This window comes from Suillus clintonianus (genome assembly GCF_016758775.1).
Source record: "Suillus clintonianus strain FC179 chromosome Unknown DEU56scaffold_12, whole genome shotgun sequence".
Lineage (NCBI taxonomy): Eukaryota > Fungi > Basidiomycota > Agaricomycetes > Boletales > Suillaceae > Suillus > Suillus clintonianus.
This window is the reverse complement of record NW_024539236.1, coordinates 304076-327025: the sequence shown is the minus strand read 5'-3', so window position 1 is coordinate 327025 and position 22950 is coordinate 304076. Positions and strand designations below refer to the sequence as shown.

Genomic DNA, 22950 nt, shown 5'->3' with positions numbered 1-22950 from the left:
TAATACTCGAAGCAAACACTGATCGGACATTGAACATTTGTCCGGCATCTCGGGAAGTCGAACTGTAACCAAACATCCACCATACCAAAGCGACGCAACCTGTCAAAGTGACAATGCTTAATTCGATTGGGACGCGACGCGCCCAACTCGCCTCCTTATTATCCCAAAAGACAGTCTTCAACCGAATATCAACGCGGTAGTCAATACCCGTCTGAATTCCACCCGGTCTTTAAACATCAGACCTCCCAAAATCCAAATAACAGAGTTGCGAACCGCGCAAATATCGCAGAGGTGCTCAAATACGATTAGAACAAAAAATCTAAGAAACACTACAAAGAGTCAACGACAGTGGAGTAAATCACCCTTGGGGGGGAACGATTTTTGGTATCTCGATTACAAGTAAATGTTGATCGGCGAGCACCCAATGTTAATGAGGCCGTACTAGACAGAATGTCAAGAGTGTAAAATGCGGGAGCAGCAAAAGTACTCACGTATGTGTTGCCGCTGCAGCAGACGGGCTCCTGGTTACACACCGCGCCGCTGCCAGTGCCGATGACACTGATGGGACTGCAGCCCATTCCGACGGAGCCCTCGACGGGGTCAAGGGCGATGTTCAATGCGCTTGTGATCCTGCTCAGCGAATGGCTGTCGGACTGTTTGGAGGGTTAGATATGGCTCTGGCAGGACTGGGTCGAAAGGGAACTACGCACGGCATATGTGGTTTGACAGCATGAGACGGTACCAGTGTTGCACTGTGCACCTGAACTGCACGTACTGTTGTCACGAGCGGACAAGGTGGGTACGGCACTGGTTCCCACAACGAATGCGAGGAGAGAGACGAGGAACACGGAAGGAGAGAACATGTTATGTGTGTGGGGTGGGGGGTTAAAACTTTTGACGGGAAAAATGAGTGACTGAGTGGGTTGATGAAAGAAGGTTGTTGCCGCTGCCTTTATATACGCCGTGAGCTTTAGAGCGGGGCTAGAAGCGTGTACGTTAAGGAAGTAAAACGGAAGCAATTTATCTGAAGGAGTATCGTCCCATTGGGGTTGGTAACCTGGCCTGAACGTTCTGAACCTCTCCGTAAAGCGCGCTGTGTCCTGTCGCACGACTCGCATCAAATGTTCATCATCACGAGAAAGAGGTCTATTAACGATCTCGACCACACACCATCAAAAAATCATGATAAAATTTGTGATACATTGGCGTCGATATGCAACGTTGAAGAGGAGGCTTCCGACACTCTCTGGACTCTGGAGGCTGTCAATGAAACCATTCAGCAACCCAACTTCTCGTTCTGAGTTCTAGCATGTTGAATTTAGGCAAGGAGTGGCCTGGGTTGGCCTGAAGAAGTACGTACGATGGGTAACGGAACTCTGAGCTTGTTCGCTTCAGTTTCGCCAAGCGGGCAGGTACGCATCACCGAAGCTGCATGTGGGACATGAACACCTCATCTCGACCTTGTCGGCATGCCAGCCTGATCAATGTCCCCCACCGTGCCAAGCTTGCACGTAAGTGTCAGCGTAAGTACTGACTGACTTTGTTCAAAGAGTATCTCAGGACTGACAAAATTTATGAATTTGAAATCGTAGTTTCCAAATTTGGAAGGTTTCTATTCCTCGGAACGAGCCAAATTCAGGTGTCGAGCTGTGTCGAGGAACTACAAATTCCCGACAAGTACCTGATCAGTGCAGGGCTCATGAATTTACATCATGTGCCTGTAAACATTTCCGATGCTTGGCCTCGGTCATGAAGCTTGAAGATGAAGACGCGTGCACAGGCTCACTTGAGTCCATGTGGTACCATTGGGAATCAGGCGGCCGTCGCAGGGGTCGGGGAACGTCAAGAACGGATGCCGATATCAAGATCCTCACATATGCATCAAAAGGAATGTGGTATTAGAAACTGCGAGGGGAGATACAGGCCTCGCAGAAAAAATATATCATCGACAAAGATAGGTGGCCCAACAGCATGCATATAAATTAAGCATGTATCTGCTCGAGACTACTCACTTGTACATCTCGACTATGATCCTTCCGCAGATGACTCAGAGTGTTTCTCGATCCTGCCTTCCTCAGCTGCACTGGACGCAAGGGGTTTATGCGACTCCGCGGCTCTAGTTTGATCTATGAGATCCTGGCGCGAGGAAAACCCGGGTGGAGCCCATTCGCGGGAAGTCCAAGGTTTACAATTAGGGTCGGTGTACATCTGAAATCAACAGCGCTTAGATCGATAGACCAGCACAAAGAAAGGACACCTACCATGTCCACACTTTCTAGTGAAAGATTAGACGATTCGTAAAGGAAGAAATAGACAACTACGGCTCCCGTCAAGTTGCACGCTGTACAATCAAAATATTCAGTTTAATATTGCGCCTTTAACGGAAGACATCATACCTGCAAAGACAAAACCGTAGCGATAGCTTATGGCACTACTGATGAAGGGCGTGAAGAACGCCAATAGGAAATTCCAAACCCAGTTTGCGGCGGTCGACAAACTGCCTTGCTTGGCACGGGTCCGTGTAGGGAACGTTTCTCCGATTAGAATCCAAACACCACTGGCGAACGTCAGTCAATCATAAACTCCCAGCATGCAGGTTCTTACGGAGCCCAGGTCATCGCATAACCCCAGATAAACATGCAAGCCGACACGATCATCACTTAAGGTGCTAAGTCAGTGATGTGATACGATGCGCAAATAGAATAACACCCACATTTCCCAACGCCAGGATGAGTCGTAGGATCTACAGCAGTTCCAGCGGCGGCGAAGACGAAGAGCCACGCTGATTGCCATATCCCTCCAATGATCAGAGGTCTGCGACGCCCAAACTAGACGCGCAGTGAGAAACGCGACTCGCGACTCATAGACGGACCGGGTCGCTTACCCTTTCGAGGACATACATTCCGCCGAACGTACAGACAAAGTTGACAGCGCCAAGGATAATTTGAGTCACAAACGAGTCGCTGAGTCCTACTGCTTTGAACACGGTTGCGCCGTAGTAAAAGAAGTAATTGGCGCCAGTAAGCTGTTGAAGGCTCTGTAGACTCATTCCGAGAAGAGTACGGTAGAGAGTCTTGTTTTGTGGCCTAAAGCAATCAATCCACCCGCCGCGAATCTGCTGTTCGTATTGGACAGAAGACTTGATTTCTTCGACCTCTCGAACAATGACGTAATGGTTCTTCGCCTCTTCCTTTGGAATACCACGAGAGCGCGCGAGGGATAACTGAGCCTCATCCATTCTGCCATGTGCGGCAAGCCACCTGGAGAAATGATTAGAGAAACGAAAAAGGAAACCAGATCGCTGATACTGACCTAGGGCTCTCTGGCATGAAGAGAATACCGATGCCGAGGATCAATGCCCACAGGATGCCGATCCCAACAACGATGCGCCATGATCCGGAATTAGAGATGTTCCGGGTTCCAATTGAGATACAGTCTGTGCAGGACATTAGTAGCTGACAGGGAACTTGGTATAATGATCTCACAAGCAACCAAGATACCGAACGTGATGAACAGTTGATAAGTTGCGCTAGAGGAACGTCAGCGATGTGTATGCCACCGAAGTGTACATATCATACGTCAAGGTACCACGGATCTGAGCCGGAGCTGTCTCGGCTTGATACTGAGGAAGTTTTGACATAAGTGAAAAATAATGAACGCAGAGCACTCACCATCGGAACGGCAGCACTAAGCGCCCCAACACCCAAGCCACTAATTAATCGACCGACAGCAAATTGCTGCCAAACGTTATTCGAAGCTATCTGAATGACAACTCCGATGATAAACACGACACACTCCACGGACATGGCATAACGACGTCCGAGGAAGTCAGCGGTCCTAAAAGAGTGCTTGGTGAAATGTGGAGACATATATCACAGGCCGCTTACGGTGCACCCAAGAGCGCGCCGGCAAGGGTTCCGATGGAGAGAAGAGCGACGATGAGACCTTCTCGCACAGTCGAAAATGAACAAGTGGATACATCGCCAGGTGTTGAGCAGGTGGAAAAGCGAAGAAGAAAATCATCCATCAACAGGATATCAGATATCTGACCAGTGTCATACTAAAATTCATAGGTTAGCGCAAATGATTAGGATAATTGTGCAACCTACACCGAAGATGAAACCGCCCATTGACGCCAAGAGCGCCAACATGATGGCCACCCATCCTATGGGCAGTCCATGGCTGACAGGGGTTAATTAGCCCAAGCGTCATTGTGGTCGTTGGTTGACACGACGAGAACTCACAAGTAGAACGCCATGTTGTATGGTTGGCCAAGCGGGCAAACGTGTGATTAGTGTGAGGAGACGAAGAAGAGATTAGACTTACGGGAAACATTTGGAGTCGCGGCGCCATTTTTGTAGGCGAAGCGAAGTTCACGGGCTTCCATTTTAGGTCGAGTTCCGGGGACCGGGGACTAGATGCGCCGCACATACGTCATGCCCGACAGAGTCGCAGAGACCTCGGCCTTACGCTGACAACAAATCCTAACAATAAACTACGGTGAGCCCTTGGGATACCGCCGGTTGGAGACCTCGGGCTTTTCGCCGTAGAGGCCCAATGACAAGGGCTACCCGCAAGCGCGGCGATTAAGCAATTGTAAAATATCGATGATGGGTGCCCGGAGCCCCACATTTCGCAAGACGGCAGCCGCTGGGGCTCAGCGCCTCAACTGCGGATGGATCAGGATTTATGCTAGGTTTGTCGTTCATAAAGGCAATGAAACGCGCCTGCAACACACTCCAAATCTGAGATTTGAAATGCTGGATGGCACAACCAGGGCGGGCTAGATATCGACGCCCCACACCATGGTCTCTCGTCTACTTCTACTCAAGCTTGGTCCGAAAATAAGTATCAGTTAAAACACTATGTTGTAGCAGAGGAGTCGATTCGAGACGCGCTTGGTCACAGTCACGCAATGTCTATGTCACACGGCGCGCTTCCCGATCACCTTATTTCAAAACCATTATGGCGCGTGCAGGACCGAGCAGAACGCAGAGGTCACAAAGGGCCCCACAACCCTCCCAGTCCCAGTCCCAACGGCCTGCTCGAGGTAGTAGAAGAGCGCCCGTTGAAGACGACGAGGATGAAAATGCAGCAGACGATAATGACCAAGACATGGACATCAACAGAAGTCAGGGAGGGGTCCTTGGTGCGGATGCGGTAAGTAGTTTGCATCTCGGCCTGATGATTTCCCGCTCTCAGGGAGCGCTCGTTGATTCCTTCTCCAGGAACTTGACAGAAAAGCGAGTGATCTCGTGAGATTCGCTCTTTTTATGGAGCAGAAGCGGACTCCTATACGTCGGGAGGATATCAACAAGAAGGGTACGCCGAGCTTGCAGAGCTCATCTACTTGAATGATGATACAGACACCAGTCCTGGCCTCTAACTCGCGTTCATTCAACTCTGTGCTTGAAAGAGCACAGAAGCTCCTTAAGAAAACTTTTGCCATGGAACTTGTAGAGCTTCAGTCGCGAAACTATCGCGAACAAGATACCGCAGCTGGTGACGATCTTCAAGAGGCACGCAACGCTACTGGAATAAAGAAGAAAAGTATGTTGCAGCCTTGTCTCCTATATCTCCTGAGGGTTATGACCATCTTTTCTTCATAGCTGCGGCTGCAGGATCAAAGACATACATTCTTCGTTCTGTCCTTGATCCTGTTATCATTGAGGAGGCAGCGCGCACAGACGAACGACTATACGAAGAACAGATTGCCGACAGCCAAGAAGACGGTGATGACGACGACGACATGCCCAGAAGTTACGGGTGCATCATCTCTTGGAGCACCACAGATCAGCTCGGTGCCTTGGGGGTCTTGCATGTCATTCTAGCATTCATTCTCGTCAGCGGACGATCCATGACCGACTGTGCGTGTCATAGCTCATCCTGTAGTCTGTCTAACTAAACCACACAATATGCACTCAGTGGATTTACGTGCCAACTTGAAACGCCTCGGCCTTACATCGAATGGGTCCGTATCCTTGAACACCCAGTCTACGCACAAGTCCCTGCCTATAGACACATATCTTGGCCAGCTGGTGAAGCAAGGATACGTTGACCGTATCAAGCAGGGCGACCCGAAGACGGCTGGCGGCAAACGCAGTCGCGCTCCTGCAGCGACTCAAGCCAATCCAGATGAAACCCAAGCATTTGAATGGCATTGGGGGCATCGCTCATATAGCGAGATTGGAGAACAGGCTATTGCTACATTCGTCGCTGAATTTATGGTGGAACGCAACCGTGACGATGACGCCGAGGAAGATGATGAGGATGGCAAAGCTGCGCGGGGCAGGGGAAAGGGAAGAGCCAGGGCTGAGGATGGCGGCGGAGACAAGAGGCTGAAGAATGTGTACGGAGCAATTGAAAGGGCAGCTGGGGGTAACCTCTCGGATGTTAAATGAGACATCTCCTCGTAGCGTTCTTATTATATCCACTCTGCTGAATACTTTACTCTATGCCTTACTACTTATTCTCCCCTATATTCCATTGATCGTAAATCTAACTAGCAGCGTTGCCCCGGTGCACTTCCCATCCATCGATAGTAGGTGAATGAACCTCAAGCCCTGCTCAAGGTCGCAGAGACGCGCACAGAAAACCAACATTTGTCCATCCTTTGAGAGTCCTTCATGGCGAAGGATACGCAGGCTGTCCACCATCAGCTTGTTGGTTAACCTTACTTCATTATCGTTCGCTCACCGTATAAAAGTTAAGTCATCCTCCTCGAATTCCCATTCAAAACGACTATTCCACATGACGTCTACGACATCCTCTGGAACATCTTTACACTTCAAGCGCTCAGATCGCCAATTTTGATTCTTTGAAGAATGAAAAAGCTCCGCGTGAACATACGGTGAGAACTCCGTGTGCCCTTTCGGGCGAGGCACTACAAAGTCACGAACGTTGGCAAGTTTGAACAATGCTGCGTCTACCAGAATGACTTACAGGAGCTGATTCCGAAAACGTTGCACGTCAACTTCACCGTGCGCACAGAAACTCCTATCAACCTGCTCGGCCTCTCGACCCAGCCAGCAGTCCCAACAAACATGGCTTCGTTAAGCTGCATACCACAGTCGAAGTTCTGCCAATTGAGGCACACCATCTGGGAGCCGTTGCGCCATTGCTTCAACGGATCAAGGTTACTCGAGCTCAAGCGTACACCGCGGGGATAGATGCGTCGAATTCGCTGCCGAGAATGTTCGATCAACTCTGACAGCGAGTGTGGGATCATTGCCAGTATGGAAGATTCGCTGACGTTCATCATGATATTGGGGGGGTGTGGGGGACTGGGTAAGTCTATAGGAAAATTTGTAAACATGAGTTGAAGCGACTGGTGAACGGCTTGCCTTCAGTAAGCCAGTGTTTCATCGGCTTCATACTTCTCGTGTAAAAACCCAGGTTAGCCAGCGAATCTGCGATCTTTGCATGCGCATGGTCAGCCTTCTCAAGTAGAGGGTCGTCCTCATAATGATGTTCGGAAGCGTCATTGCACTCAATGCCAGCACACGAGTCATCATCAAATGCCTCAGAATCTGCAGTAACCTCCTGGCAATCTACGTCCGGATAATACTCCACCTGAAAGTAACAGTCAGAAACAACCCAACCCGACACCGTCAGCATACCATAAGCAAGATTTTTCCTTTCAGATTCCTTGGAGATATGGTATCACCACTGACTCCTTCCAATGGCTCCTGCACCAACTTATTGCCCCACGCACCTTTCATGATATCCACAAGTTCGTCTTGGTGGGAAATCGGTACGTGGCACTCGAGACTGACAACAACAGGCCAGTCTTCGTCGTGAATTGCTTCGCCAATAGCCTCGCAAACCGCCTTGAACGGAACACTTCGACTGAGCGTATGTCCGTGTGTGACGATCGGACCCTTGGAAGACCACCAAACATCAATCTCGACGCAGCGTGCGTTCTTGGAGAGAACATGGGTGTAGCACTCGGAAGATGCACGACCGAGGACTTGCCATGCGAGTAGATACGTATTGTGCGAAGAGCTGGTAAACATGTAATGTCGTGCTTATACATCGCTGAAATGATCATGACGTACGAGACGAAATAGTCCCTCAAAGGTCGAGTGTCATCGACAACCCGTAGACGGACAGCAGGTAATTTCAGAAGTTCATGGGCATCCTATTTAATCGAGGTCGTTCAGCGATCATCAGGGTCATGATTCGGGGCACCGCCGACTCCCGAGGCAAACGATACAAAGTACTCACCAGACCGTTCTGCTTCAGAAAATGGAGAATCTCAAGACTTAATCTGATACCATCACTTGCTGGCGGACAGATGTTGATGGCAGTCTCCGCAGACAAGTGTTCGGAGTGACCAGAGTTCCTCTGAAAAGCCTGGGGTATCATGGGAGTCCGCTTTCAGCCCGAAATAAACAAGTGGTGATTAGCGAAATTGTTGATCCGGGCTTGCATTTGTTAGACGTGAAAAATATGTTCATGATATATAGAAACGGAACTTGTCTCATTTACTGAAGATGTGAGACGTGGTAACCGAAAGGCTTCCCGCGTCAGTTGCGCGTCAGCGCACGAAACTCAATTTCTCGGAGTTGGGAATTAGATAATTAGCGCGTGCACCGCCAAGTTACATGGATCGATCCTGAGTGAAAGGGGTGGCTTGTATCGATATAGGCTGAACTGTAACGAGCGAGCGAACAATGTATACTAAGTACTAAGTTATGTTGTCACACAGTGAGCAAAAGTAACAATATAGTGAAGTTGTAAGCTACAAACCTACACCGCTGATTTTAAGTAGACACAACTGCCTTGCCCCTCACATGATAGTTGACGCAACAGAGGGAGAATTACAAGTGCCTATATCAGGACCCTTGCCTTGAAGCTCGTAGTTGCCCGACATACAACTCCCTGGACCCTGTTTAGGTAAGAGAGGCCAGCCGCGTTGAGAGTCAATGTAGGTTTCCTCGAAGCCATTTTCTTCAGCCTCAGCAGCGACCCGCCGCAAGTTCATAATAAGCCGGGTCAAGGTCACATTGCAGGCACTCCAGATGAAGCTATTGCAGTCCGTCAGACAACAAAAGAGAAAAAATGAAGCTGATGGTACGAACAAAACCCCGAGGAACATTAATGACAGCTGTGACGAAATATGTAAGCGGACTGATATGAATGAGCTTGCAAACTTACAGGTGAAATAATAGACAGAATCAGGTTTACGAGACGTAGTCCTGATAAAAATGTGAGTATGGTGAATAAAAACTCTTAATTGTAAACCTACCAAATAAAGCCTGACGGAGGTCAGCTGGTTCAAACTACATTCGTGATGACCACTCACAAAGAAGTAAATGCTTCCATCACGATACATGACCTTCGCCATTTTTGCATGCTGAGGGTGTGGTTTGTCCAGGGCATTCCACCAGGTCATGATAAATATCATGAATTCAAACACAATCTGTGCGACATTAGCCCCTGAACCTAGGAACAAAGCTAAATAGAAACTACCCCCGGGGTCCACAGGATCACAAAGTTCACCTTCTGTGTCAATATGCAGGAATGTAAGTCCGGCACAAAGACCATCAAAGCTACCTCACAAACAGGTAAATGTGCCTACGCCCAATCATAAGATGACTCACACATCATGCTGCAAACAACGTAAGTCGTACAAATAATTGACGTTATCTGTGTCACTATGAAAAGAGCCAAAGTAACAAGCACAAGGCGGGTTTTGCGGTCCCAAAGGACCCATAGACGAAGGAGGATGAGGACTATTCACATTAGGATGGAGACGGGTAGCTCATAGTAAATTGAAGCTCACAGTTGCTAGTGCCGATAGATACCATGCCGACTACTATGCCGACACCAAACCATGTTTGACAGCTGTGTAGAATATCAGTATGAAGTCTGCATTTTTCCGCTTAACCACATACAACTGAAATTCTAGTGTTAAATGAAGATCAGCAATTTTTCATGGTATGAGGCATACCGAATCCGAAAGAATGTCGACTGAAATCCCGCTGGACGCTTCGGGAGATACGTCAGATAAGATAGCTAACATAGGCTCAATAGCTCACCATACGTGAGGACAATCAGGGAAACAGGGACAACGTATCGGTTGAACAAGAACAACACCTTGGGAAAAGACAGCCGAGCACGCCAGACCAGCTCAACCTCGTCATGAAAGGTCAAGAAGTGATCCCATAGCAAAACCTGTTCCGCAAAGTTATTTAGCTTTCAATGTAGGATCAAGAGATGATATGTACCACAAGCCCTGCAGCTATAGGAATTTTAGGCACAAATAAGTTGGTTAATAAAGGGGAGGCAGGGGTGCAAACCTACCACTGACGTACTGGGACGCCCTGAGATTTTGCAGCTCGCTAGAGGTGAAGCTGAGTACCAGATCAGCCATGTAATGTTGCACACAGTCGACAAGGCCCTGTGGACTGTGTGGAAGGTAGTGGAGAAGTAAGAGAGACCTGAAAATCAAGCGCGGTTATGAGCTAAATATATATATAACATGTGCATCAAATGTCAAAAGGGACAATAATGATCCGGTTGCTGAAAGCGTGAGGATGACTTGAAGGGCCGTCTTGTCACGGTAGCATTCAGTAAGCTTTGTACGTTTGAATGAGCAAAATTCTGCCAATCGGTGGCAGATGTGAACCAAGCTGTGATCTAAGAATTGTGAGGTACCTCGGACATAGTGGCAGCGCCCACATACAGGCGAACAAACCCCTATGACCGCGAGGTAGTTCCGGTGATATATGCTTTTGGCGCATCGTGACCATGTTTGTTCGATAATTATTTGATGCCGGTGCGACTTTCGCATCATAGTAGTTCCCACGACTGCAACACGCTTTGGCAAAGGCTTCAGAAATAAACAAACACAAACCGGGGGACCGTGAGATGCGAAATTTCCAGGGCTGTGCGGGGTTGGCAGAACCATATTCCGTTCCGCCCCTCGCAACCGAACAAAAGTTAAATCTAACCGCCGGGAAAACGGGAAAAATATAGTTGATTTCAAGAGACAGAATCACGAGATCATAAAACATACACAGTAGGGGCACATAGGTACATCAGACGGTCCACAGACAGTGAAGCAAAGTGTTTGAAGGATGATAGGAACCAATCAAAAGTTATCATGAACGCTAGTTCCGTAACTGCCGTGGTTAGACCCTCGTAAGGACTGCACACTCGAAGCAAAGAGACCACAAAGATGCCTGGAGATATTTCCTGCAGAATCCATGCTCTGAGGAATGAGAGGCAGAGCGAGTATGGGTGATCTGCGAGGCTTCCAATACTTTCCATGACGTCGTTAATCGAGACGGAGCTGGGACAGCCTTGAAACCGAGGAACGGTCATATCTCGGCTGTGTTGGTCAGTGCTCAACTTCCATAAGCTAAAGTGAACACACCTTGTATTCAAAGAGGTCGCATAATCAGGATCATGGGTCTGGTTCCAGTTTCTCGCCTCTAGCAAGGACCCGGACGACCTTGCTGGGCTGAGAGACCACTTCCATCATTTGCATAACGGCAGCAGGACGCTCTACCAGCCCGGTGCCTCGAGCGATGGGGATACCCGGAGCAGTATGGGAATTACGTCTGCCTCGTCCAGCCTGTCGTTTTCCTCTATCGTCATCATCAAGATTACGAGGGTGGTTCGATGAAGGCGGAACAAGTGGCGCTGTAGAAGGTTCCACTTCTAAGAGAGTGATACCGGCACGAGTAGCCCAGTGTCCGATCAGCAGGCCAGCTGAACGAGGCTCATACTTGTGGGTATGTGGACTCGGAGCTGGAAGGGGTACTGGAGAGGAGACTTCGGGCATTGCTTCAGTTCGACCGACCTGAGCTGGTGCAGCAGAAGGGGAAAGGACTGCGAGAACAACTTTCAGCTTGTCGCTCGCTGGAGCACGAGTTTCAGCGGCGTGGTTGACTTCCCAACGTGCGCAGCAGATCATGCGCCGGACCCACTCTGGAGAGCCAGAGAGGTGGAGTGGCTGTGACGTAGCCTTGTCCTTATCATCATCTGGTGACAAGTCCTTGAACTCGATGCGGTCCCACGGAACGAAGGCATCATCCCGCTGGACACGGATACGAGGATTTGTGCCAACTTGAGCCTCTAAGATCCGCGAAGCTGACCGTGCGCGCTGGGCGAGAGGACTTGTTCCCTTCTTGAGTAAATCAAGAGTGTTCAAGGCTAAGCCACCTCACGTCAGTTAACAAACCACCTATAACGTCCCGACTTACCTTCAAGGGGCACAATAACTATTTCATCACGTCCATCCCTGCACCATTTCTTTACCTGATGGAGGGCATGTACCAATACGCTCGCATCAACTACTACTATATCAGCATCCTTGTCACCCCTCGCCTCCTCGCTCGATTTCCTAGGCTTTTGCACCTTGACCTCATTGTGCTGTCTCTCTGGTACAGCTTCAGGGGCAGGCTTCTTTACGGACCTATTGCCTGAAGATGGGCGTTGCTTGGGTGCATGGTTGATAACACCGCGACGGTTGGTATTACCCAAGTCGGTTTGCGGTTGACGCCGGTCTCTCCAATTCCCAGAGGCCGGCCCACGGGTAACTGATTTCTCCAGCTGTTCGACTTGGTGGCTCAGAAACGCAGCTCCGAGCGCTCGAGACATGGCGAGCTTGTTCACTGAGGCGGTAGTTGTGGGACCCTACATGCCACGGTGTCGAAAGTTAACCGGTGAGAAGATGTCAGAGATCCCATTGAACTTACCTTGCTCTCCGCCATTCGCTAAGTGACTATAAGATTGTTGCAAAGAAGAAGAAAAGGGATAGCTTTCGATGTAGGTGGTTGGCCGTGGGACAGATACAGCTTTGAGTCTAGTGCAACCCACATCGCGTTAGTACTTATGCTTAGTCAGCAAGCTGTGTGGTGTGGCCCAAATCTGAGACCTGAATCATTAATGAAGCGCCTCAAGGCAGGCGGCAGGTCTAGCATTACATTCCCGTCGGGTATCAAGCTGTATCAAGGCGTGGACAAAGCAAAGCAATAATTATAAAACACCGCGTCTTCTCAGCGAGAGTCAATATTTGTCAACCAAAACCAAATATCATTCCGAATAAATCCTTCCATCCTCTCTTCACTACGATCTGCGATCCTGCGCCATATTCGTTAGCTAGCCACTCTAGATAATGGGCATCAAGAGAGCTGAGAGGGCCAAGCTCAAACGACACCATATCTTTTGGGGTAATGTAGATGATCGAAGTCTCTGGTGTGCCGGACGCGACAGAGGGTAGTAGCTCAACGAGGCGAGAGAGTTGGAAGCTAGTGTTGGCGTGGAATGTTTGAAGTAACGCGAGCGTGGTCAAAATCTGACGATCGCGTCGTTCGCTGGTTTCTGGATCTGCGTCATTACCATTGCTACACAACTGTGGCATAGATCCCGTAGCAGCGGAAGATGACGAAGTCTGACGACGGTCAGCACCAGTATTTCCGGTTGGCCAAATCATGCCGCTGGACCTCCTCATCCCCTTCGAGTTTGGGCTTCCACCAGGACACCCTTCAATCCCCATACCCAGGTTACGCACAAATGTACCGTCAACGGTAAGGTCGTCGTCACCTTCTAATCTGATGCTGCCCCAGTTGGCGAGGGATCCGTTGCCGGTAGAATAGGACGCAACCGAATTGCCACGCCAGGACCCCATCCAGAGCCCAGCACATACAATACATACGTCTTCATATATTCTCCAAGGATCTGCCCACGAAGATGAGGGTTTATTTCTGGCATCGGTATCGGATGAGGGGCGGCAGCATGGTTGTGCACAATGATCGCCGTCCAGCTGCAGAATGCGTTCAAGCTCATTCCACTGTCAAGTGCGTTTAACACGTATACGGAAACATGGTTGTAAATCATATGCACCAGTCTTATATCACTCCAAGTGAAACGAAAGACAGATAAACGATGAGTGGGCCCTTTGGAACCGGGTTGCTGCGGCTGGGGTTTTGACAGGTACAAGGTTGGTCGTGAAGTTTTGGAGGGTGTAGACGTCGTCAGATCAATCAGAAGGTCGTAGTGGGAGGGTTTGTCCATGAAAATGGCATCAGTTGTGCCTTTCAAACAAGGATAAGGGGCACGCCGACAACAATATTGCTATCACTTACAGGCAACCCAACCTCGACCGGTTTTACCCTCGCGATCCATCTTGTCAAGGTCGTTGAGAGTAACCATGCCAAGCACATGTATACCCTCTTGGGTTTTGCCTTTAAGCCTCGTATAATGCTGCGTCGCCGGGTCATTTTCGTTGATGTCATGAGTTGATGGGTCAAGTTGGGCTGCGTAGCAGATATCTGCAGCCACTTGGCACAGTATGCACGCGGCTTCAACTGGCGGGAGGGTATATATAAGTATCCTCTGGCGCCCAAGGACATGCTTGTACAGTGTCAATGCCGAAGGCCCTAGTATGCGCAACAAGTGTGAGAGGTGCATAGTGGGGTTAAACCGAGACAATTCTGAATCCGGCTGTATATTGGTGTCAGCCAAAAATAAAAGGAGACCCATGCTGCATCGCACATTATCAAGTTCGTGGCTCCAACCGTGCCATTCACCAGCACCACTGAGATCTGCTCTTCTAACCTTGCGTTCTTCGAAGAAAACACGAGCAGGTTCCCAATCACTGTCAGATGGCTCTAAAATACCTCTAGTTTCTAGTGAGAGATAGAGAGAATCGGCTAAAGCACGAAGGGCAGCGACATGCCGCCACGGACGAGGCCGGGCAGATTTGGCTAATAGAATTCCAAGAGAAGTCAGCCGAAACCCGCGGTGGCCTTGTTCAGCGGTCCTCCGCCGACGGAAAACACATACCCCAGAATGGGTATCCTTCGTGAAGTAGCTATTGAACGCTGATAAGTAGAACTGTGATATGGGTGCAGGGCACATACACCACATCCTGGTCTACAAGGTGGAGTCCACTAGGGAGGGTGCTGAATTCAACACCATCGAGCTCAAGGTCTGAAGCACGTTCAAGTCGCTAGCCGATATGAAAATTGCTCACAAACCATCGCTGGCCTTCAAACACCAGTCCACTAGATTACCCTTCGTTGGGTGGAACGAAGCGTGGAAGATAGCAACTGAACAGCCAGACATCAGTTGTACTCTTAAGTTCAACGTTGAGCTCAAAAACAGACCTATATCCTGAGGCGCTCTTCCTCTTGAGTCGATGGCATCGATGGACATGGTTGCAGCCGCATGCACAAGGCTGCCGCAGGCAGCAACTGTTTTAGAGTGTCACACAAAGTCACGGGCAAAGGAGGATCGGTCACACTCCTGTCACGCTCAATTCCTCCGCGATGGCTTCAACTGCATCGCAGCCTCAACAAATTAATGTTGCTGATCTTGACCTCCAGCAATTATCTGATGTGCGCCGCCAGCTAGATGAGGTACCCCAATGATATTGTCGTTTTCTACATCTCTGATCGCGTTGTAGGAGCTGAACCACCTCACGAACTCATTCGCTCAACTGAAGCAGGCGCAGGCCAAGTTCAAGTCATGCATCGAGAATGTCGGAGAAGTTAAACCTCAAAACAAAGGTATGTCGATATTTCCATCTTTAAGCTCTTGTTTGATTGTATGCGTGCAGGAACGACTATCCTCGTTCCTTTGACCAACTCCCTTTATGTTCCCGGTCACCTGAGTGATGCAGAGAACGTGATCGTCGACGTTGGCACGGGGTACTACGTGAAGAAGGCATGTACAAGGTCTTGTGTTGCAGTTCGCTACTGATAAGACAGCCATACACAGTCTCGAGCCCAAGCAACAAAATATTATGAAACAAAAGTGGAATATATTCGCACCAATCTCGATACACTACAAGAAACGATACAGAAGAAACAGGAGAATATGAACTACCTCGTTAATGTAATGCAAGCTAAACTACAGCAGCCCCAGACACAGCCCTCCAAAGTCTGAACTTTCGCGTCGAGGCAAGATTAGATTTGCACACGGCCCTCCCCTACTGATTTCTCCCCTATAACAGGATTGTTAGTTGTAAAGATACTGAATACACAACCTTAGCTCTTCACCGTGCATAATCTTCTCGACCAACCGCCTTGTCCAGATATACATATCGTTGACTTCTAGAAGCTCATTGGACATCGTCTAGTGGAAAGGCAGCCGTACGAATGAGTGGGAAGTGACTGCACATTCGTCGTTGCACGTCTATGATTAGAACACGACGATCAATGTGATTTTGCATCCACACCGATTATCAAGTTTTACGGCTAGCGAAAGCGACATCAGTTGCTAGTGTTGAAACGCATTACCGGTATCATGTCTTATTGAGTTCTGTTTCTGGTCTGAATAAATCGATTGTTTAGGGTCAAGCACAACTTTGCCAGTGACTGTCCGGTTACGTGGAACTGCCTGCCAGGCAGGTGCCGCAAGTCTTAGCATCGCACGCCACTTTGTCTGCATGCTACCAGTTGGCAGATAGGCGTCCATCAAGTCAGGATCGAGACATCGAATTATTGAGTGTTGATGCTCACATTGATGCACCTCGTCCACCTGTAAGCTTGCTCACTCGCACTGCCCATCCGTCCAACCCTAGCAAGCAAACACTTGTGATGATAAAAAAAGGAACTCATGACTCGAATGTTTCGTGCCTTATTAACTATCGACTGAACCTCCGAAGCATGTCCCTGCCTACAGTCCTTAACTCCTTCACCTTCGTAGCAACGGCAACCTCCTCTCCCTGCTCTAAACTTCGCCTCTCAAGTGTTTCCAGAACATCATTCACATCTTCGATTAACTGCTCGAGATCATTGTGTGAAGCAATATGCATATACTCATTTGTGCGTTCCACAAGAATAGGGAGGAATTCTAAACAGTGTGTCGTAGATTCTAGAAAAAGCGAGATATCATACCGTTCTCATCATGTCCCACCACTGTTGCTGTGTGATAGTTCCGAGTGATGTAACCGATACCTTTTCAGATGTTATTCGGAGGAAGATACCACCTAGGTAAAAGGCATGTGGTTGGTATGGTTCGCAGCACTTGTCAACCATGCCACTGTATCGATCTATATGGCCATCCCCAAACAAATGGGAGTGCCTCACCAGGGCAAAGACCAGTTCCGAGGTAACACAAGTCTCGGTCATCATCGAAGAAGCAGTCTAAACTACAATCGGCGGGCGTTGCACCTGGTCGCGGACAAAAAAACCGCAGTCAGGACAGCAGGGGAGAACTTGGTCAAAACCATGTCCTGTAACCTCGTATCATCAATGGATCGAGGGCAAGAATCCCCGCAAACTGTGGGCAGCGCGAAAGGCAGAGTGACGTAAACGGGGAGGCATGCTGCTGCCATTCATGCAAGCGATGAGCTTATCGATGATTAAATATTGTTTGGCGAGACCGAGGCCTTGCACGCCACATAGCAGCAAAAGGATGTCACCCGCCATCTCGTCGTCATCGGAATCAATGGAATCGAGGAAGTCCACGAACCAGTTTCCTGCTCACTAAATGCGCTACAACCTATTGCACTCACTGAGACGATATGAGCGTGCTCGACATTGCGACTGAGTGGAACTTACGCAGCTAAACTATCGTTGGGTGCATTATCGAAAGTACTTTCCTGTACGTGAGGTTCTGGTGGCTGGGGTGGCCCAAAGTTCAAGCTTCAATCCATGTAAGGTGGGCGCAAAAGCATCGGGGCAGAAACGCTCACATTCCCGATGATAGCTTCACTACCGATGGCCCAGAATTTTCCTCATCGCTGTATCGCTGTACATGGGGCACGGTTCGTAGGGTACCATTTTCCGGGGGAGGCTGCTCAGTGCTCATGAAGATGGGCGCCGTCTGTGCTACGCTCTTTTGATAGTCTTCGGCTACGTTTCGAAGTGATCGATGCATTTGACATGAGTACGGCGTTAAATTAGAGGTGAAGCAAAGGATTGGGAAGAGTCTGAGGTGAGCGGACATAAATGAGTGGTGGTACCCTGGACCCTGAGCAGAATATAACGGAAACGATCTGCCTATATGATAGTGCACTGCCAGGCGCTACAAATAATACACATAGTAAGCACTATCCTTTATATCCTATCATTTGCGACCACTAAACTTGGTCCGTATATCCCTAGTAAGAGCACGAAGCATAGCGGATGTGACCACTGTGGAGTTGTCCTCGGGAGGTAAAGATGTGGTAGTGCTGATGGAGGGCGACGTGTAGGCAGGACTAGCGGTGCTCAATGGAGGACTTCCACGGTCGCTAGATTCATCAGAGGCGGATAATCTTCTCCGCTTAGCAGGTGTAGAAGACCTGCCGACGACAATCAGTCAAGTTAGGACAATTCGGTCGTTAACGACGCACCGGCTGGAAGCATTGACTGATGCAGTACGTTTAGATGACTGTCGCAGCTTGGCGGAACGAAGGGCATTGAGCTCATCCGAGTAAGAGCTCTGCTTAGCCGAGATTTTTGATGTCGCTTCTTCAAGACAAGTTTTCCGTATGAGGGTAGGGTTTGCGGCGCTGGGGCTCAAGTGTTGAGTGGACAGCTCCTGAGCAACGTCATATATATATTGAATGAAGGGTCTCGAGGGAAACTCTGAAGAGAACAAGTTTAGCTGCGCAGACAACCAATGTAAAGTTGACATACCTCGGTCAAGGGCCTGGTGTGATCTTAGGTCATCTGCGAGACGTTTACTTGCATCTTGCAACGATGGATTATCCATCCATTGCAAAACCGCATCAAACATTGAACTGTCGGGTGGTGAGTGACAGAAACGTTCAGGAAGGAAACATGACGCACTCTGAGTCTCTGGCGTATTGTAGCTTCAGGTTGGGCAGAACATCTCCAAAGATACTGCCATTCATCAGCTGAAGTGCAGCACCAGAGATGTTATTGAGGAGTTCTATACACAACTCCAGGAATCTCCCCAAAAAACCCCAGTCAACTGGGATCGTCGTCAGCACTGAACAAGCAGCAGCGCCGATATTTGCTTACATTCTCCATTGAATATGCATTGCTCTAATCGCTGGGAGGTAAACGTATGCCATATGGGTCTCCACTGTCTGAAGAGGTCTGTCCCGAAATAAGATGCCAAACTATGAAAGTATATCGTAAACTCTAACATACCAGGTACGGACATCCACCGAACCAGTTTGCCTTCAGCATCAAGTTTGAGTGATTCCAAGGCGGATTGAAACCTAGAGTCAAGGTCCGAAGCAGTGGATGTTAATGATATATCAACATGGGAAGACGATATTTCATCGTGAAGTATTGCAGCAATCTTCAAAATATTTCAGTAGCTACCCAATTTTCATAGCATTGGGCGTACCATATCATTAAAGTCGGCAGAAGAGTCGGGCTCCCCACCAGACCAAGATATCGTCAAGAGGGATGGAATAAAATGCCGATCAGGGGGCAATGACTCGATGATATCACGTAAACGTGAACAATCATCCAGCATTCGATATTTTCTACCATGCACAAGTTAGCAACCCGAAGCAAGAAACTCATCACAGCTAACCTTTCCAGAGGGTCTTCCACCTCGCCAACTGGGGTTCGCTCGAAAATGATGATACCCGGATATAGTGTTTTGCTGTTGTGTGGCTGCGGCGCCACTGGTATCTGGAATATATTGACGTCCTTCCAGCTGCCAGAGTCAGGCACATCAAATTTCAGTTCGAGCCAAATGGCAGTTCCATCATTATCCTGGTTCAAGGATAGCCAGGCAGACCAACTTTCGGGAATGGTGCGTGACGCCGCCTTTAGGTGTTGCCGCAGCGCATGGAGGAAAGATCCACGAGCCCAGCGCCGTTCGTTTTCTTCACGATTCTAAAACCAGAAGGCATTCAAAGGTGCGACACGCTTGATACGGACGATGTGCTGACCTTTTCGAACCGCTTTACAAGTTCGTCATCACTGGCCGGTGGGCGATATTCGCTGGACAAGCGGTTTCTGAGCCGCTTCCTAACAGGGCTGGGTCGTTCTGGTGAAACCACTTTCCGCTTGTTCTCCTGCGGCAATGAGCTGGTACTCTTCGAAAGCCGCTCCGTGTGTACAAGCTGACTATAAGCCTCGCTTCGCCGACAAGCCTCTTTCCACTTGGTACGACCAGCCGTTCGTTCCATCCATTCATGAAAAACCTCCTTAATGAGCAAGCTCCTTCGAGCAAATGCGAAAGCTTTGGATTCGAGTGTTTCTTGTGATAGTTTGCTGGTGGACGAAGAAATCAATGCCTTGCCGTTGAGTGGGCTTTCCAATTTAGTCGAAACTGCTTCAAGATCGGCAGCGGTGATTCCTATACGCAAGGGAGTCTGTACGGAATCACGTCGCTGTAGGCTGGCCATAGAACTAAGTGTTGATTTTGTCCCGGGCGACGAAAGTACCAGTGGGCTCAGAATTTCAGTAGGGGAAGCGGTGAGTGAGATAGGTTGGAGTTTTTTGAGAGATCCAAAAACGGACTTGGTGGATGAGCCAGAGATGGCCGAAGGAATATACATCGTCGCAGTGGGCGTTGGCGGTAAAGATATTGGTTGATGTCTACTCAAAGGCGGCGGTTGAGAAGGTGGAGTTTCATGTAGGCCACCGAAGGAACCATGGGGAACGCCAAAAATTGGCTGTGAAGTGACTGGAGAGGGAGGAACTGGAGGTTGGTACGACGGTATAGGTTGTGTGACAATTGGAGAAAGCAATGGAGTAAATATTGGTGCATGACGGTTGAGAGGAGATGGTGATTGTATAGATGATGTAGCGTTGTTGACCTCGGGTACGGAAGGGAGTTCGGGGGAAGGGGGCAATGGTTTGCTGAAGGTAGAGGGAGGGGGTGCCGGAGGCACTGTGAATGAAACCTGAACCTCGTTCTCGCTGGGTGCTGTCGGGGTTGGAGATGGGACAAGCGGAGGCTGACCAAAAACTGGAGGTTGTGCTAAGTTGAAGATGTAGTCAATAAAAAAGAAATCGGAAACAGGCTGCCCACAAACCCGAAGTGGGTGCTTGGCTAAAGACAGAGGTCCGAGTGGAAGAGGGTCCAAACACTGATGTAGGGGCGGGTGCTGAGCCAAAACCAAACTCGTTTGTTGAGCCGAATGTTGACGTTTGGAATGTCGTCGTCCCGAATATATTGGGAACAGATGTCAAATGTGAAAACGCAGACTTTGGCGATTGTGGTGCAGGTTGAGAAGAAGCGGTCGAGAATGCTGATTCAGTGGGCTTCGGACCAAATGTCTCATTCAGCCACAGGGTCCCGCTTCGCTGCAGAGGCTTCGGGGAAGATTGTGGCACATCAACCAAGTCAGCCTCGAAGGGTGGTTCCTCTTCCTCGTGCATAGCGTCTGGTTCTTCCACAATAGCGTCATGGTGTTCGTCTACAGCAGCAGAGTTTCCATCAATGATATCCGGAATGGTGAGATTTTCCCTCAGGCTTTCAATATCGTCGACAGTGTCAGTGCCAAATAGGTGCTCTATGATGCATGCGACCAGATAGATCATGGCGTAGTTTCCTTCCCCCTGAAGCACTATAATCAATTCATTGAAGACGCTCAGGGCCTCGTTATCAACCAAAAGAGGAGTGCTTCTGCCGATGGGGGCACTTTTCGCCTGTACGAGGAGCCGGAATTTGGTCGTAAGCTTGAATACCGGATGCTCCAGGATCATGGAAGGGATATCCTCCTGTCGCTCTTTTTGATCACGAATGTGGATCAGACGATGATAGACTCGCATTTCGAGCTCTGTCGGTGATTGGTATTTTCCACGCTGGTCTTCGTAAAACTCCTTTAGACTTTGGAGAGCTGCGAGCACGATGTTCATAAAGAAGGTTCGTCAGGTGGCGAGTCAACGCACTGTACTTCAGCTGCTGCTCCTCCAGACTGATCTGGGATCCGGGTCGGTCGCGCTCCAGGTGAAGACCAAGGATGTGGAACCGTGCACATCTATCATGGCACTCGATCGCGATGGAACCCATTTCGTGCTGCATTGTGAAGTCACTTCGCACAGCACGCGAACGATCACGAATGAAATTGAAGGTCGCAGAAAAACCGCCCCGAGGAAGCAGGTCGTGGAAAAGATAGTCGAGTGTGCGCTACCATAAGTCGCATTCAATACGGACGTATATAGTAACATCTTAGAGCAACGTACTCGAAGAACTTTGGGAGGACGAAGGTCGGAGGGTAGCGTCTTGTCACCAGCTGCCCGTTCATACATTTTGACAGCCCTCTTGTGATCAACGCGTTTGGTTCCTGGAACCTAACGAGTAATCAGCGCACATATCTGGAACGCTTACGAATTAGATGTCCTCATACAATTTCCCACTCAAAGAGGTTGTTCTCGCGTTCGCGACGGTAGCGTTCGAATTTTGGGCACATATCCATGCATGTGCCAACCATTGTGATAGCATCTTCTAGTCGTTTTGGCACATTGGGATCGTCCATTTTGCCCTCCGCAATAGCTGTCTTGCGCTCGACTTCGCGCACTTTCACAAGCTGCAGACTCGAGTGAAGGTGATACAAACGGAATGAGACATACGACTCACCTCTTTCCAGAATCGTTCTCTTTCCTCAAGAGTCTCTGGCTCTTGGTGTTCGACTTCATCTACGTCAGTGGCATCCTCCATTTCGCTATTGTCCCCTTCACTAGCAGGAGCTGAGCCAGTATCTAGAGCGCCTCCTTGACGGAAATTCATTGTAGAATGAGGAAATTTGCCACGTGTGCCTCTTCCTCGACCTCTGCTTCCTCTATGCCCTCCACGCTCCCATCGCTCAGTGTCTGAGCCTCCATGAGGTGTGCTACTTCTGCTGGTGGCACTGTCCGCAACCCATTGTTTGTTTTTATGGTGCGCTCTTCGTCCCGCTCCAGCACTGTCATGGTGAGTACCACCGTTTGCGCGTCCTCTGTGGGTCCGGAAGTGAGTGGTGGGCTCCATGTTGCCGACTGCACTAGTGGTCACAGTCGGTCTTGAATGAGTATCACACCTTGTTCGTTTGACTGATTAACCGGTGTTTGATGCTGTTTATTTCCAAAG

The 22950-nt window shown here is 49.2% G+C and overlaps 10 protein-coding genes across 10 annotated transcripts; 2 read left to right on the top strand and 8 right to left on the bottom strand.

Annotated features, from left to right (window-relative positions):
- Nucleotides 1–250: 250 nt before the first annotated feature.
- DEU56DRAFT_782615 (type 1 hydrophobin) lies at nt 251–1260 on the bottom strand. Its single transcript, XM_041352107.1, has 4 exons — nt 1171–1260; nt 711–1111; nt 492–653; nt 251–441 (listed from the first exon to the last, which is right to left on the bottom strand). Exons 2-4 carry the CDS (start codon nt 861–863, stop codon nt 394–396), a joined length of 363 nt encoding a protein of 120 aa, XP_041212218.1. The 5' UTR covers nt 864–1111; nt 1171–1260; the 3' UTR covers nt 251–393.
- Nucleotides 1261–1880: 620 nt separating this feature from the next.
- Nucleotides 1881–4318, bottom strand: DEU56DRAFT_782597 (general substrate transporter). The gene is made up of 13 exons (XM_041352106.1): nt 4245–4318; nt 4110–4182; nt 3888–4060; nt 3672–3837; nt 3579–3622; nt 3486–3529; nt 3313–3436; nt 2885–3260; nt 2714–2828; nt 2605–2659; nt 2397–2557; nt 2262–2341; nt 1881–2208 (listed from the first exon to the last, which is right to left on the bottom strand). The coding sequence occupies exons 1-13, from the start codon at nt 4256–4258 to the stop codon at nt 2026–2028; spliced, it is 1608 nt and encodes a 535-aa protein (XP_041212217.1). The 5' UTR covers nt 4259–4318; the 3' UTR covers nt 1881–2025.
- A 623-nt stretch (nt 4319–4941) lies between these two features.
- Nucleotides 4942–6439, top strand: DEU56DRAFT_83518 (MAGE-domain-containing protein). The gene is made up of 5 exons (XM_041354744.1): nt 4942–5160; nt 5229–5322; nt 5374–5550; nt 5610–5867; nt 5926–6439. The coding sequence occupies exons 1-5, from the start codon at nt 4966–4968 to the stop codon at nt 6399–6401; spliced, it is 1200 nt and encodes a 399-aa protein (XP_041212216.1). The 5' UTR covers nt 4942–4965; the 3' UTR covers nt 6402–6439.
- On the bottom strand, nt 6439–8504 carry DEU56DRAFT_83508 (PLC-like phosphodiesterase). Its single transcript, XM_041354736.1, has 7 exons — nt 8227–8504; nt 8058–8140; nt 7620–8004; nt 7344–7572; nt 6943–7293; nt 6697–6883; nt 6439–6645 (listed from the first exon to the last, which is right to left on the bottom strand). Exons 1-7 carry the CDS (start codon nt 8365–8367, stop codon nt 6477–6479), a joined length of 1545 nt encoding a protein of 514 aa, XP_041212215.1. The 5' UTR covers nt 8368–8504; the 3' UTR covers nt 6439–6476.
- A 287-nt stretch (nt 8505–8791) lies between these two features.
- On the bottom strand, nt 8792–10378 carry DEU56DRAFT_753105 (uncharacterized protein; the record flags this gene model as incomplete). The annotated part of the gene is made up of 12 exons (XM_041349685.1): nt 8792–9029; nt 9084–9109; nt 9160–9200; nt 9251–9284; nt 9308–9447; nt 9606–9613; nt 9647–9737; nt 9788–9849; nt 9900–9909; nt 10044–10179; nt 10233–10246; nt 10309–10378. The coding sequence occupies 12 exons, from the start codon at nt 10376–10378 to the stop codon at nt 8792–8794; spliced, it is 870 nt and encodes a 289-aa protein (XP_041212214.1).
- Nucleotides 10379–11413: 1035 nt separating this feature from the next.
- DEU56DRAFT_869599 (uncharacterized protein) lies at nt 11414–12725 on the bottom strand (the record flags this gene model as incomplete). The annotated part of the gene is made up of 3 exons (XM_041355568.1): nt 11414–12165; nt 12216–12648; nt 12711–12725. 3 exons carry the CDS (start codon nt 12723–12725, stop codon nt 11414–11416), a joined length of 1200 nt encoding a protein of 399 aa, XP_041212213.1.
- Nucleotides 12726–12805: 80 nt separating this feature from the next.
- DEU56DRAFT_782570 (uncharacterized protein) lies at nt 12806–15249 on the bottom strand. Its single transcript, XM_041352105.1, has 7 exons — nt 15123–15249; nt 14994–15065; nt 14877–14946; nt 14509–14827; nt 14100–14457; nt 13858–14048; nt 12806–13804 (listed from the first exon to the last, which is right to left on the bottom strand). The coding sequence occupies exons 1-7, from the start codon at nt 15169–15171 to the stop codon at nt 13031–13033; spliced, it is 1833 nt and encodes a 610-aa protein (XP_041212212.1). The 5' UTR covers nt 15172–15249; the 3' UTR covers nt 12806–13030.
- A 35-nt stretch (nt 15250–15284) lies between these two features.
- DEU56DRAFT_753103 (Prefoldin) lies at nt 15285–15903 on the top strand (the record flags this gene model as incomplete). Its single annotated transcript, XM_041349684.1, has 4 exons — nt 15285–15374; nt 15422–15524; nt 15575–15705; nt 15736–15903. 4 exons carry the CDS (start codon nt 15285–15287, stop codon nt 15901–15903), a joined length of 492 nt encoding a protein of 163 aa, XP_041212211.1.
- Nucleotides 15904–16603: 700 nt separating this feature from the next.
- DEU56DRAFT_753102 (uncharacterized protein) lies at nt 16604–17841 on the bottom strand (the record flags this gene model as incomplete). Its single annotated transcript, XM_041349683.1, has 5 exons — nt 16604–16812; nt 16857–16916; nt 17049–17110; nt 17523–17606; nt 17657–17841. 5 exons carry the CDS (start codon nt 17839–17841, stop codon nt 16604–16606), a joined length of 600 nt encoding a protein of 199 aa, XP_041212210.1.
- Nucleotides 17842–18030: 189 nt separating this feature from the next.
- DEU56DRAFT_926492 (SAC3/GANP/Nin1/mts3/eIF-3 p25 family-domain-containing protein) lies at nt 18031–22880 on the bottom strand (the record flags this gene model as incomplete). The annotated part of the gene is made up of 13 exons (XM_041358591.1): nt 22462–22880; nt 22232–22411; nt 22068–22175; nt 21774–22011; nt 20915–21721; nt 19823–20847; nt 19459–19766; nt 19267–19408; nt 18933–19218; nt 18738–18882; nt 18585–18688; nt 18299–18533; nt 18031–18247 (listed from the first exon to the last, which is right to left on the bottom strand). Exons 1-13 carry the CDS (start codon nt 22849–22851, stop codon nt 18031–18033), a joined length of 4185 nt encoding a protein of 1394 aa, XP_041212209.1. The 5' UTR covers nt 22852–22880.
- Nucleotides 22881–22950: the final 70 nt, after the last annotated feature.